This window comes from Oreochromis niloticus, linkage group LG13 (assembly GCF_001858045.2).
Source record: "Oreochromis niloticus isolate F11D_XX linkage group LG13, O_niloticus_UMD_NMBU, whole genome shotgun sequence".
Classification (NCBI taxonomy): Eukaryota; Metazoa; Chordata; class Actinopteri; order Cichliformes; family Cichlidae; genus Oreochromis; species Oreochromis niloticus.
This window is the reverse complement of record NC_031978.2, coordinates 22,030,845-22,046,425: the sequence shown is the minus strand read 5'-3', so window position 1 is coordinate 22,046,425 and position 15,581 is coordinate 22,030,845. Positions and strand designations below refer to the sequence as shown.

At 41.7% G+C, this 15,581-nt stretch overlaps 1 protein-coding gene across 4 annotated transcripts in view; it reads left to right on the top strand.

The window, feature by feature from the left end:
• The window catches only part of mcu (mitochondrial calcium uniporter), a 58,013-nt gene that overhangs the window by 19,759 nt on the left and 22,673 nt on the right, over positions 1-15,581 (top strand). For 2 of the 4 annotated variants that reach the window (XM_005473992.4, XM_005473991.3), the window contains exon 2: positions 7,309-7,422. The exons of 1 other annotated variant lie outside the window; for it this stretch is intronic. In XM_005473992.4, the coding sequence (XP_005474049.1) occupies positions 7,309-7,422 (114 nt within the window). The remainder of the gene's footprint in view (positions 1-7,308; positions 7,423-15,581) is intronic. One more of the 4 variants, XM_003441009.5, reaches the window with a different exon arrangement.

Below are 15,581 nucleotides of genomic sequence, written 5' to 3'. Positions count from 1 at the left end.
CGTAACTTTATTCTTTCATGAGTTATTTACAAGTTTCTGACCACTTATAAAATGTGTTCAATGTGCTGCCCATTGTGTTGGATTGTCAATGCAACCCTCACACACTGATAGCAACACCGCAGGAGAAATGCCAGCACAGGCATCCAGTATCCGTAGTTTCAGGTGCTGCACATCTTGGTGTTTGGTGTGGTATGTGGGGTACAACGATAGTGGGTCCATTCTTCATCAATGGAAACCTCAAGGCCACTGGATATTTGAAATTGCTACATGATGATATGTTTCCCTCTTTATGCACTGAAGCTGGCACGTTCCCTGAGTTTTTCCAGCAAGATGGTGCACCACCACATTATGGGTGCCAGGTCCGAGCATTCCTAGATGAACAGTTTCCTGGAAAGTGGATTGGTTGTCATGGGCCAGTTGAATGGCCCCCAAGGTCTCCCGATCTGACCCCCTTAGACCTTTATCTTTGGGGTCATCTGAAGGCAGTTGTCTATGGTGTGAAGATACGAGATGTCCAGCACCTGAAACTACGGATACTGGATGCCTGTGCTGGCATTTCTCCTGCGGTGTTGCTATCAGTGTGTGAAGAGTGGGAGAAGAGGGTTGCATTGACAATCCAACACAATGGGCAGCACATTGAACACATTTTATAAGTGGTCAGAAACTTGTAAATAACTCATGAAAGAATAAAGTTACGTTGAAACCAAGCACACCATTGTTTTTCTTGTGACATTACCAATAAGTTTGATGTGTCACATGGCCCTCTTCCTATTGAAAAAACAAAAGTTGTATTCAAGATGGCCGACTTCTAAATGGCCACCATGGTCACCACCCATCTTGAGGAGTTTGTCCCCTCACATATACTAATGTGCCACAAACAGGACTTTAATATCACCAACCATTCCCATTTTATTACGGTGTATCCATATAAATGGCCCACCCTGTATATTAAATAGCTGTGTGCAAATGAGGACTGGAGGATATTATAGGGTTTCTTCCATGCCTTCCATTTGTCTTCTGCCTTAGAGGTTAACTCAGCTCACTAGAAATAAATAGCACACACAAGTTATCCCCAAGGAGTCTTTGAGCATGCTTTGGGCACATTTTGTTAGGACACCAGTCTGCCTGTGTTGTTGTTACTGTAACTGGCCTGTTTGTTAAAGCCATGGGGAAGGGCCATTGTTTATTAAAAGCTATACGTGACATGTCACTGAGTACTAAATGGGTAATTTTCAGGTTGTATGTAAGGAAGTGATTTTTTTAATAGACTATTAGATCAGTTGGTTGTTTTGTAAAGTATTAGGTACGAGTCTGAATCAGTTTTTCTATGCCAGTATTATGAAATTTTTCCATGCAGGTTGTGTTTGTGTGTATTTCTAGTAGTAGTATTTCTAGTTGTTGAGGTGTATTGGCTCTTAGGTACACTGTTTTGAAAGCACAACGTCTGATGCTTCCTTTGAAGAACACAATCGAAGTGTTGCCTTTGCAAAAAATGTTTAAGGAATGAAATTGTTGGGTTGGAGCCAATTACCGTGCAGACATTTTTTGCAGCACATTATGATGGTTCTAGTCTAACAGCTATTTGTGCTTGGATGTGCATACACTTTCTCTTATTTTGTCCCTACAGAACATACCCACACACTTATTTCACTGCACAGTCTTACAATGAGGCTCACTTAACTGAGCATCTGTGGTATCTTAATGGTTAGCCAGTCTGAACTGTGAGACACGCGAGCCTTCTGGATGCTTGCTGATGAGCCGATCCCAGTAATTATAGAATTAGAGTTGCTGGAGATCACCTCAGTTCATGCATGGGGGAATGCGCAGAGGTGACAGATTTCTGGAGTTTCGCCCTGGATCAGAATTCATGTAAACACTCTGGTGTGAGTTGCTGCAGATCAGGCAGCACTCGGATGTCATAGCACGGGAGACTGACACCATGCAAAGCTAATAATCACTCCAGTTTCGACTGTTGTGAGTGGAGTTACCTGCAGAAAGGGAGAGCTGAGCTGCTCGCCAGAGTTTTAGGTTTGATGTGCACATCTGTGATCAGTGCAGATTGGTCCCTCAGCAGCTCCAAGCTCATAACACACCGTGCCATAAATCAATCAGTAAATCAATACGCAGCAGCCGCTTAGTTTCACGCTGGGACAAAATGTGTGAAGCAAGTCTCGAATGTGTCACATATGATGTGGTGCAGAAATGCTATTTTATATCTAAAATCGCTGCCAAAAAAAGAGCACAGAGCCTCTTTTGAACTCTAAATACATCTATTAATTTTTAGCAGCGTCTTATGCTAGTCTTGTGCTACTGCTGGGCAAAACTGCTGCGTTTAGTTTTTGTTTTTAAAAAAAGGAGATCCATAAAATCTATAAGTACTTAACTTATTTTTCATTATTAGGGAAGACATCATTTCTCCATTGATATATTGGATATTTTAATGCAACAGCTCTCACCCTAATTGAGACAAAATATAGTGTTTATTATCGTTTCACAGCATAAGCAAATCAGAGCTACATACGCCTCATTGTAGTTTGGAGCGAATGCTTGAAAACCTGCTTTTCTGCTTGCTGGGTAACAAGATGCACTTCCTTTTTTTTGTCACAGTGAAATTGCTGCTTTGTAAGCAGAAAATAGGCCTTTCCTCTCACTTGTTTGTAGCTTGTTGTGTTTTATCTACGAGTAAAAGTGTTGGGATTTAACCAGCTTGGGGACGTTTGTGTCAGGAGGACAAAGTGATGTGTTTTGAGTGTGCGTGCCTTCTCGGTTTGTCGTAGGTAGTATCTAGAGAGAGCAGCTGTCGTCCTCAGTGGCAATCTAATCAACAGAAATAGATGGACACCCCCCCCCCCCCCCCCCCCTCGACCCACCCCTTCCCTTTCTGTGGATGGCAGGCCGGGTAGTGCAGAGAGGTCACAGCAACCTCATTGAGAAACGCCTCATATATCGTGCCGCACTAATGAGAAGAAACATTTGTCATAGTTTCAGTTGCAGTAATATCTGTCTGTGGAAATTAATATGGTGTGGTTTTGGCCTTACACTGGGGCTATTATTGTTTTTTTGGATTTGTGTCCTCTTTTATATTGATTTATGTGCAGTACGTCAGAAACCTTGGTGGGTTAATGAGTCATCTGGCCTCAAACAAATAGAAGGGAGTTAATTGTTCAAGCAATAGCCTGCACTTTGTTTCCCGCGGCTGATTTTGGCGAGGGCTGGACTTGTTATTTTGTTTAGTATTTTGTTTGAGTTAATATACAGTGTAATTCTTGCAAAAAAAGAAGGTCGGGGGATTGAGCAATATAAGCGTATTATTCTGTAACTGTATTACTGCAGTTTGAATTCGCTGCCAGGATGAGTCAGTTTGGTTGCTTGGCAGAGAACTTGCTTCATTGAAAATCCCACATCACAGCACCAACAGTCCAACAAATACGCTTCCTCCTCCACACTAACAGACCAGAGGAGACTCTCTTGGCAGTTCATGGACACTTTTTATAGGCACTGGAGTCATGAATATAGGCTCCTCCTATGAGTTAATGTGGTGTGCCTGACCTGTCACAGATAAGGAAGAGGCAATAATCCCTCTGCAGCGTGCTATCTTGGTACCAAGGTCCATTCCTATCTTCATGTTGAGGACACTGTGTTTGCGGCTGTGATATTGCACTTTGCTAAAGGTTTTTAATGGTCGTTCCTACAAGTGTGGCCGCTTGCAGACGTTGGGCTCCTAAGTGGCAATAATACTCAGTTGCGATTTATGTTGAAAAGACTTGTGTCAAACACGGTTATGAACAGTGGAAAGTTTCTTTCATTAACTGTCCTCCGCAGTCCTTTCTATAATTAAATCTGCTTGTTTACTGCTGTAGAAGCTGAGAGCTGGAGGGGAGAAAAAAGTGGGATCGGTGCTGGTTATCATAGCAGCTTGGCAAGGATGCCTTATGCTTGAGCTTGACTAGTCCTGATGCTCTCCAAGTGTGCAAGCTGACTTTTTCGTTCTTCTTTCATAGGATGTATTCATCGAAGAGACACTACAGATTTAATTTCCTAAAGTGTTCCTTGTGTAACCATATATGATGCATAACTGTTACCCCGGCACTCAGATGGGCATAATCCAGGCCCCATCTTTGCTTGTTAAATGTAATTTACCTGGGCTCAAAGCGGTAAAGCAAAGGTAATTGTGTGTGTAATAACATGTAGAAAAAGGTGTTAAGAAGACCTCCACTTTATGGATTAGAGTGCTGATAGCTGAAAAAACTCAGTACGTATGTCATTAAAGAATTACTGCAATACAAAGGCGTCTAGGTATTGCAATATTAGGGAAGTAGATTACTGTGGGTAAGCTGTTGATGAGTTAATGTTGCATTTACTGGCCTGTCGGTTGGCAGATTGGTTAGTTGTGTCAGCGCACACTGCCAGGTACACGGGTGTTCCCTGTGTGGAGCTGGCATGCTGTCCTGACTCTGTGTGTTTCCTTCCTCTGTCCAGAAACACACAGGTTGGGTAAAATGTGCTGTGATTGTTGTGTGAATGTGATGGCTGTGTTTTAAGGTGTCACCTGTCCTACAAAATCTTTAGAAATGGTCGAACTTTGTGCGGCTCCGAGCAGGAGTGCGTTAAGAGGTTAAGGGATGTGAGAATACTGATGCCACTCTCAGGTGGTAAACAACATTATGTCGTTTTCACACTTCGGTTTGTGTACAATTGTTAGATGCTAGTAGGCGGATTTTGTTACCTTTAGTGAGAGCCAGGTTCCCATATAGTTACAGAAGAACTCTCACATTCTTCATTGTTTTCTGTTGTTGTTGGTGCAGTGGTGGATGCACATATTTAAAAATGGCAAAAATTTTAAATGAGGTCATCACGTGTATAAGTAAGAGTGAATGTGAATACAGAAACCCCACCCACCTGTTAAAATCCCATGTAAGGTGTGGGTTGTTGGAGGTAAGTGGGCTTAAAGGTGCAGGGAATAGTGATAAAATGGCTTTAGACGGAGGATAAACTCTAAAATAAATGAGTTTATTTGAGCTTGACTTTACTACTTCTGTAAAGTCCAAGAATAAAATTACAGCATTAGAGTGACCGTAATAAGGCCCCTTTAATATAGTGCCTTAAATTTAAGGGAGTGACTCATTAATTGTTGCTTATAGTCTGATTAAAGATGCACGTTTTGGCTCTTTGTAACAAATGTATGATATCCAGGTGTTTGAGGTAAAGACATTAGAAGCACTCATTGACGTTTTTTATTTTGGTGTTAGTGCAAAAAAAGTCAAATTTTTGCCTGTTTTTATTATGTGCATGCACTTTCTTTCATTTTCAGCACAGTTTAGCACATCATCTTTGGTTCCTCTTTTATTTTTAACGGCTCTGCTTTTCAAACGTAGCGGTGACGATGCGTGGAATTCACACCTGACCTTTTTCTGTTGTTACTGCTTAGTGTGGAAGTCTTAGAGCTGGTTGGAGCCGCCAATATGTAACGCGTCCGCATCCATGGGTAAAAAACGAGTAGTTAATATTTGTTGTGGGCAAAGTCGGTGCACTCTCAGTGTTTTTGTACAATTTTATCTCCATCATCGTTCCTTAGTGCTGGGAGGCACAAAATATCAGAGTGCGCATTTTGAAGGTGAAAGTATTTTAGTCATTGCGGTCTACTGTGACTCTTTCATACACTTGCCCACACACACACTTCTGCTGCTATTTTCTGTTTTCCAAAAACGTCCTCACTCTCCTGTTTAGTAACTCACAAAGATAAGATATGTATTTGTGTGTATACAGTGTAGTGTATACAGTAATGTGGAGAGAAAATACGTGTTCTCAGCACTCCTCCTGTAATTTTGTGGCAACTTTTTGCCGCAATAAGTTGTAGTAATCGTTTCGTCTATGTGTTTATCAGTCTCTCACATCGTTGTTGTGGCCCATTCTTCTCTACAGCATTGCTTCAGTTCATTGAGTTCTCTTGAAGTCCCAACACAGCATTTCAACCAGTTTCAGCTGGCCATTGTAACACCTTGAGTCCTTTCTCTTTCAGTCATTCTGTTTTCGATCTGCTGGGGATCATTGTTCTTATTTCAAACATACTTTAGCTGTCAGACAGATGGCCTCAATTTTCATTATAGAGTACAGAGGAGCTTTGAGCTGTTGAGCAGTCCTGTGACTGCAAAACAAGCCCAAATCATCACTCATCCACCACCGTGTTTGACACTTAGTATGTGTGAGTCTTTTGTGTTGAAAGGCTGTTTCGTTTTCACTCATCGTGGTGCTGTGCGTTGTGTCCAAACATCTCCTCTTTTGCCTCGTCTGTCTGAAGGACATCGTTCCAGAAGTTTTGTGGTTTGTTCAGATGTAACTTTGCAAAAATAAGCTGTGCCGCCATGCTCTTTTTAGAGGAAAGAGGCGTTCTTTGGGCAAGATGTTCTGTGTTTTTTCTGATTGTACTGTCATGAACTTTAACATTCAACATTCTAACTGAGGCCTGTCGACTCTGACATGTAGCTTTTAGGTTTATTTGTATTTTTTTTTTTACAATTTATAAAGCATTACATGGTCTGACCTTGGGGTGAATTTGCTGGGATGTTCCCCTTTGGGAAGATTTTGGCATCGTGTAACACACACTCGAATGCTACAGACTAGCAAACTGCTAAAATGTCTCATGTTCTCACTTGCTGACGATGAGTTACCCCTGCAGAGCCTGAAACATAAAATAACTGCCAGAAAATTCAAATGACTTCATTTGTATAGTTTTTGCTACATCCAGCATTTTTCCAAATATGGTACACTTGGGGTTACAGGTTTAATCAGTTGCATTTGATTATTAGCACCTGGGTGCTACTTACCCTCTTACTTAGATAAGCAGTAAGAGTGTGCTTCTTTTTTTTACTTGCCTGTATATATCAATATGAGCGTTGAAAATCTAGTAGAAAACTAACTTGCTGCTAATCCTGGTTTAGATTTGGTAAGCGCTTTTACCTCTAGGTGTCAGCTACAGCAGCAGAGACTTTCTCACACACATGCAGTCTATATGCGTACAGTATGTGCAACACAAAGTTTCACATCATATTTCTTGCACATGTAACCGCCTCATTTCACCATGTGTTTGAATGTTTGCCACAAAGAGGAAATATCCCCCTCCACATTTGAACGAGCAGAAAATAAAACCACTTTCATACCTGCTTCTTCAAAACCTCATTGTAGCTAACAGTAACGCACTACTGATCACTATGGTGGATGTTTTCATGGGGGGTTGCATTTTGATCATCCCCCCTCTGATGATGATGTCTCCTATTTTGACATTTGTGTCTGTTTGTGGCTTTTCTTCAGCAGGACGTACTGTCTGCTCCTTTCCCCCATCAGACTGTCAGGAGAGCACATGGCCTACGGTCAGCAACCCACTCCACACTCTTCACCCAGCCTACCAGTGCCCTGTCTCCACAGGTTAGTGTGTCCGCGTGCACATGCATCTGTATTATAAAGGAAATGAAAACAATAGATTGTGTTATTGATTTCTGGGCCACTTGGCCTCAAGAGGAAATCCATAGTTAGTTGTGTCTGGCTCATTGATGTGGGCAGCCTTTGACAGCAGCTGGGTTTAGCATTGTCAGCACTTCCCGACACCTTCATCACCTATTGAACTTGTCATTTGTAAAGGTCAGTCAGGAAATGGTTGTATCATTATGCAACTGAGACTTCAGATTGTTGTAGATATTGGATCGATATTGGCTGGCTGAATATTGCCAGTCACCCAACCTTGAGAAACTACTAACTCTCCTTTAGTAAAACTTTAATATCAGTTCTTAGTTTAGTTTCTAGTGATGATGTAAATGCTGAAAGAATAAAATCTTGTGCTAAACACCTCATTTAGCACAGCATCCTTTTTTTTTTTTTAGTCTAGATCGACATGCATGATAATTACTCTTCCCATCAAGTCTCAGTCTTTCACTGCTCGTCACTCTCTGGATTAGGAGTTATCAGTTCTTTCATTTTACCTGCGTCTCCTTGATGTCAAGACTAAATAACCCTCTTCATCTTTCAAAGGCTTCTCCGTTAAATAGCTCTTATTTTGAGAGAAGTCTTTGATGGCTGATTAGATCACTGGACATCAGGTTTTCTAAAAGGGGTCACCCAAAAAAAAAATATTCAAATGGTTTCACCAGTGGAAACCCACCATTCGAAACAACCTCCCCACAGTGGTTTTTACCCTCTGATTCAGTGTTGTTGACAGCAGCAGCGTGAGCTGCCGCACGAAGCCGGTTTTCCTATCAAACCTTATTACGCCCTGCATATCATTATCCTGACAAGTATGCATTTAGATTATAAACAGCACCGAGACTTTTCCAAATGGGGAGTGCCACATCAGAGAGGAGAACGGGCAAACAATGTCGGTGACATCTGACTTTGATGTGAAATCATCAAAAAACTTTTCACCAGTTTCGTGCTACAACTACGGAAACTGAAACTCGATGGTTATCTTTGTGTGCAAGGTAACGCTGCAAACAGCGGTTAGAGCTTCACTGCAGATGGAGATTTAACTTAAAAACTTCAGTCACTACTACTCAGCTTGCCCTGACCTGTCCTCTCATGTTTTCCTACCTGAAGGCTGCTCGGGTCGCTGTTCTTCAGGCGCACTTCAACTCCATCATCTTGGACTGCAGCTGGTGACAGTTTTCCTTGTTCTGCTCTGCTGCCTCTGTGTTTCAGTGACCCTCCTGCTCAGAGCAGAGAACAGAACAAGGACTAAAGTTGCCAGCTGATGTCCAAGTTGGTGGACCCGGAGTCCATCTATGGCACGAGGCTCAATACAGACGAGGGATTGAGATGTCAAGCAAAAATACTATACAGTATTTACTGCGGGGAACTGTTCACGTTTCCTCTGAAGATTGCTGTCTGCTTTCAAACGACATAGTTGTGCTCGGCTTGTGATATACTATCGTGACCTGGAAGTTTGAGCGTTATCTTGTTTTTATTTCAGTCCATTGTCTGTTGTAGTTTTTGGCTTTGCCTGTTTTTCCTGTACAGTTCCTTTTAATTTCCCCCTGTCACACACGTTCTACCAGAGTGTGGGTATCGTGGTGTTAACTGTTCACAGGAAAACCTGTGTGGTCTTTACCAGCTAATCGGGAAATGAACATTCTGAATACTTTGTCTGTAAAACAGCATTCGTGCATAGCTCTTTAGTCATAATGAGGAACGGGTCTGTTGTCATTCAGAGTAGTTTTTAGAGAAAAATAACAGCACTGTCCAAACATCTCAACTTCACATAACACAAATGCAGGATGTGGGTATTTAATCAGCTGGGACTTTGGTCATTAAGTTAAAGTGACAGGATTTGTATCCAGGCAACCATATGCCGTATGTGTTCAGTTAAATCCGTTGGGAAAATTATGATTCACATCTCAGATTGCGATCCCACACAGATTTAAAGTTAAGTTCTCAGTCTGTCTAATACTCCTGTGGAAGCCTTTTCTTTTCTTTCTTCAGCACAGTTGAATAGTCCTAAACTTTACTTGCTTATGTTTGAATCAGCTAAGCTGTCTGGTATTTTGAGCGTTGCAAGATAACAAACTTAATCTGAAAGAAATTGAATGAGTCTGTTATAGTTTATGTCTGTTGCCGGGCTCAGTAGCGTGATATCAATACCAGATAAATTTCTTCCTCAGTTATAAATTTGATAGACTGTTTGCTATCCGTTTATTGAACCATACTGCAGGGGGGAAAGACACAATGATACAAGTGAAACTTTTGTTGGATAGCTCGAACTCTGCGGCATTTAAAGTCAGAGGTTTCGGATGTAATCTGCAGCACTTCAGTTCATGTTATTCAATGTGGATATGTACACATGCATCTCTCTCTCTGGGGGCTTCCCATGATGCACTGAGTGTTTCTTCTTCACTCACGGTGTGTATTCAGCTCTCTGCATTTAATCATCATTATTGTTATTAATCTCTGGCTCTCTTCCACAGTGTGTCTTTTGTCCCGTCTTCCTCCCCTCACCCCCATCCGGCCACGGCAGATGGCTGCCTCTCCCTGACCCTGCTTCTTCTGCAGGTTTCTTCCTATTAAAAGGGTGTTTTTCTTTCCCACTGTTGCCAAGTGCTTCCTCAAAGGGCTGGGGGCTGTCACCTGGTTGTTGAGGTTTTCCCTGTATCATTATAGGGTCTTTACTTTACAATATAAAACTCCTTGAGGTGACTGCTGTTGTGATTTGGAGCTATATAAATAAAATACAATTAAATTGAATTGAATTAAAATATGACAGTCCTTCGATCTGACAGGGTGAATTTCAACTTTGCTATTTTGTCCTTCGACTCATCTCCAGCTTGGCTTGGTTACAACTCCTTGCACTTGGTCTGCCTGTGACTAAGATCCAGCAAGAATCCAATAGAACAGATACATTATGTAAAAATGATCATTTCAATGTTAAGCGTCTGGTTTTTTTCACCAGAAAATACTCTTGACCCCGCAACGTTATCCTTGCATGGAATAAAACTTTTATGATGAGAACAGGATATTTATTCCTTGAGTGCTCGTAATCCTTGTGCAACAGATAGCAGCGCATTAGCTCGTCTCCCCCTCTTTTCTGCGTGTGTGTTACTTGGAGCAAATGTATGTTCAGTGTGCTTTGTTTGTGCTCTGTGCTTATGTGTCATTGTATGAAATGAAGAAGGGTGGGCATGGATTTGCACAAGGTGGGGGTGGCTGTACAATGAAAACCGAGCCGAGGCTTTCTCTTGGACTCCTGTTTACATTTTGCTGCAATGGGCCACTTGAAAAGGCATCGGGTGGAGTGATGCTGAATGAGAGCAGTGCAAGTCGTGTACACACAACTTGCCTTGCTTGAAAGTAACAGCGTTAGCAGCGGGCCGTATTAGCAAGTTCACTGTAGAGTGACGCAACAGAGCTCACAGGGAGCTCATCCCCGTTCCCAAACGTCCCTTTCCCTGCCATCTACCCTCAAGAGAGACAGCTGTTTGTTCAGAGGGCAGGGGAGGGAGGAGACATGGGCGGCCCAGCAGGGAGTGTTTGCCTTGCCACTGTCTGTTGTCTCTGCAAGGTAGAGCCGGGGATGATACTGTCTGAGCCGTAGTGAAACAAGGAAACCTCAGCAAAACAGAGATGCTGTAAAGAAGCACAAGAAATCAGGTTGCATAAACTTGTTAGCCTTGATAACACTGGCTCTAAAAGTGTCTGCTTGCACTGTCTGCCATTTGAATATTGCACTGTTATCAGTCAACACCCCCACCCCCCCCTTGTTTCATCTCATTGACACCCTTCTCCCTCGCTCCTGCATTGCTGCAGTACAGGCACTTGTCTCCTCCTTGGCTAAGCCAGCCCTCTCTCTCTTTCTCTCCCCTTGCCTCCAACCTTTCCTCCCTCCCCTCCTCGCTCTGCCGTTCTTTGGCATCCTTCAGTTTAGCTGCAGCTTCCCACAAGGCCCTGATGGGTCACAGCTACACACACGCGCACACACAAAGCAGTTTACAGCAGCGCCATTCACGCATGGACCTCTCGATCCATCTGCGATTCGACTCCTACGGAAGGCAGCCGTGACAGTTTTAACAAAGTTGTCAAATGTCAAGCAGACACGTGGAGAGAGAAATCTAAAAGGGCGGGTGTCGTGGAGGGGGGGACAACAAGTTGCTGTCTCCTCACTTGAACCTTGCCAGTTCAGCTCATGAGTTCAAAACTGCAGGGCACGCGAGTGGATGGATAAAAGATGGAAGCAGAAAATGTTCGGTGGGTGGGGGGGAAGGCAGCAATCATCAGGATGGCAGCTGGTAAAGGTGTAGCATACGGCAAGGGCAGTGAAGGTGTCGCTGTGACTGCAGTCTGCAGAGCTCTTAAGCAAGTCACATTTATCATTCACTTTGAATCATGTCTATAGCAGCTGTGTCGAATAGATGTGTCCTTTTCATGTTTTGGCCAGTTTTTAAAAAAAACTACAAAAAAAACGTTGTTTGTTCAGTTCAAGGATTTATTGCCTTTTCCAATCGTTTTGTAAGAGGGTGTAATCAGTAATCTTCACCTTCCTCTCTGACAGGTTCAAGAGCCTTTTACAGAGAGAGCTCAATGTACAGGCATCAGAGAGGCGAGGGGTTGAGAAATTGCCACTGACTGAAAACTATGGCTGTCCTTTTTGGAGGGAGGCAGGTGTATTTTAAAGTGAGCCATAAAACCTGTTTGTTGCTGTATTTATATGATGCACTGAACTTCCTCAGCACATGTGGCAAACAGCCTTTATCCTTGAAGCATAATGTTTCATTCTGAAGCTCGAAACTCGCTCTGTCTCTGTTTCCGTCACTTTCTCGCCTTGAACGGCGCTGATTTAATAGACTTTATGGAATACCTGCGTTATGAGCCCGATTATTACACATCTGCCACTTTAAGCCAGAAATGAATTTTGTTTGAATGTCGTCACAGAGCGTTAAAACGTTAAACCCGTTCCCCTCTTTTCAGTCATTTCAAACCATGTCTTTTATAAAACTAAGCAAAAAGTAGCCTTGAATTTAAGTTATATGATTAACAAATACTGATGACAGCATGGAAATTTATCAGAAAACACAAAGCTCTCTATTTTAACCCTCTCATCACCATTAGTGTCCTGCAAAATAAAGATTAATGGCCTGTTTCAAAGGATATGCAAAGTTTACCTCAAACGCTCAAGGAGACCGCAATAATCAAAGGTAATAAACTGCACTGAGTTTTTTGTTTTCATTATCTTTTATTGTTTGATAGCACCAGCAGACTTGTTCGGCTTTAATTAAGTCAGCAGGTAATAAGGATGTCTGTATGCTTGTTTTCATATGACTGTTTTGAGTGACGGTACGCAGCGAGGAGAGACACCGACCCAGCGTTTTGTCAAGCGTCATCTGTGCGTAGCTCAGAAAGGCAAAAAGCCCGACTGAGTTTTCTGTTTCTGAACTGCACCCTGTCAGCGGCGAATGAAGCAGAGATTTTTTTTTTTCCCTTTTTGTTGACTTCCAGTCAAATGGATTATTCCCGAATGGCACGCAGATACTGATCGGCCTAGCGAGGCTTAAGCCTACTTTAAAGTCACAGATGCCATCACCGGGTCTAATTGCATTATTGATCAGTTTGTGTCTGTTGGAGCGTTTTGCACATGTAGTGGCAAAAATGAGATTATTTTTTACTGCTTACATTTTCAGGCAGCGCGCATTTGAATATTTATCAGGTAAACAGAGCACTGAATTGAAGTGAGGATAAAAAGGATATTGTGAAAAGGAGTGCGTCTGTTTTATGGGTCCCACATGAAATGTCACCACCATCAAAGTTATGTTTCAGAGCGCCTGTAACTGTCGAGAAATAATTCTCTGCAGATGCGTCTGATTATTTATTTTCCGCTCTGGTTTTAAACATTGGTGTAAAATAACTTGTGTCTGCGTGTTTATCCGAACTGAAGTCCTTGGGCGCGCTCCTGTAACCGATAACAAACTCGGTATGAAGAATTTCAAAAAGGAAATCAATTTGCTTTCAGGATGGTAACTGACATTTTTCCGTCAGAGTATCAGTTATCCAATTGAATAAACCTATTGATCTTCGCATCTCAAACTTCCATTGATTTGTAACCTGCCCGCCGCTCAGCAAGCCGTCATTACAACATTATAGAGAAACTGCTGCATGATTGAATTTATCACCAGTGTGATTAGTTTGGGATCTCCTCAAACTAATAGTAGTGACTTAAATGTTGCTCATCTGACTGACCAGTCATGGCTGATGATTAATGCTGTTTGTAAATCGTCATCGTCATGATGTCGTCTAGTAATAATGCGTTTAATTAATACAGCCGACACGTGGTTAAATCTCAGTCAACTCTATGTCGAGGCAACCTGATGATTAAGCAAAGAAAAGTGTGCTTATAAACTATGTGCTGATATTCAAAAATGCACAGCCTTGCAGATGTATTTTATAAAATGCTATTAAACGCAACTTTATGAGCGCCCATTAAAAACATAAATCTCATAAATATCATTACTGCTGTATAAAACGTTGCTTGTCGTGCAGATTTTTTTTGTATGAACATCAAAAACTTAATTAAAAAACACTGTCAGGTTAATTTTGAATCAATAACTTTTTTTCTTTCCTCCCTCTTTTTATTTTATCGTCTTCCATTCAACAAATTCACCAGGTTGATGATTCATTCCATTAAAGGTTTTTAAATGGTATTGATAATCAATACTGTCTATTTGGTATTTACTCGTATTCTAATTGGAAAGTGTAGTAGTTCTTGTCTTTAGTAGTTGTCTTCAAGGCATTTTGTTTCCTATAAGCTCTGTTTAAATATATTTTAATGAAATATAAACTCTCAACAAGCACTTTATTAGGTGCACCTTCTCAACTGCTTGTTAACCCAGTATTAGCCAATCATGTGGCAGCAATTTGATGCACTTACGCATGTGAACGTGGTCGAGACGACCTGCTGACGCTCAAACTGAACATCAGGAAGTAGAAAAGTTATGTTGATTTGTTGGAGTATTTCGGAAAATGCTGATCTGCTGGGATTTTTCCCAAACGACCATCTCTGGGGTTTACAGAGAACAGATAGGAAAAGAAAAAATATCCGGTGAGCAGCAGTTTTCTGGGCAAAAATGCCTCGTTGATGCCAAAGGTCAAACTGCTTCAACCTGATATGAAGGCATCTGTAACTCAAATAACCAATGCTAGATGGTAGAGTTAGAATTTGGCTGAAACAACATGAAGTCATGATGCCCTACACAGTTTGGGCTTGTGGTGGTGGTGTAATGGTGTAATGGAGATATTTTTTTTAGCATACTTTGGGCCCCTCAATATCAACTAAGCGTTGTTCAGGCACCACAACCCAGCTAAAGGTTGTTGCTGACCATGTCTGGTGACTATTTATGACCACAGTGTGCCTATTATCCGGTGGCTGCTTCCAGTAGCATGCCATGTCTCTAGACTCTAATTGCTTCCACAGTCACCAGATCTTAATCCAATAGAGCACATTTGGGATGTGGTAATATGGGTGATTCATCACGGATGTCCAATTGACAAATCTGCAGCAACTGTGCGGTGCTGTCATGTCATCATGCACCAGAATCTCTGAGGAATGTTTCCAGCATCTTGTGGTTGTGCCATAAAGAATTAAGGCAGCGCCAAAGGAAAGGGGTCCAAGCCGGTACTATCAAGGCATACCTAATATAGTGGCGTGTGAGTGTATTTATTAACCAGCTTCTGTAGTCTTCTTTCTTACAAGCAGGTGTTCCTTATAATGTAAACACGATGTTGGCATCCATGTAACAGAAGTCTGAATAGGAATAATTTTTCTTAAGGGTCTTTTGATGTTAGCTGAAATGTGCATAATCCCACAGCCACAGCCTAAATAATGTATTTATAGGGGCTCCACTCTGCTGTTTTTTTGTTTGTTTGTTTTTAACCTACATAATCGCATTAGGACTAGATTAATTCAGTGTATTAATTTCACTGCACTTCCTGTGATGGTGTAGGGTGACTTGCAGCAACATTTTAATTATATGAAATATGAAATACAATTAAAAAAAAAACACAAAATAATTGGCCTAAGAAAAAAAAAAGTCTAAAACCCTGTTAGCTGTGTTAAA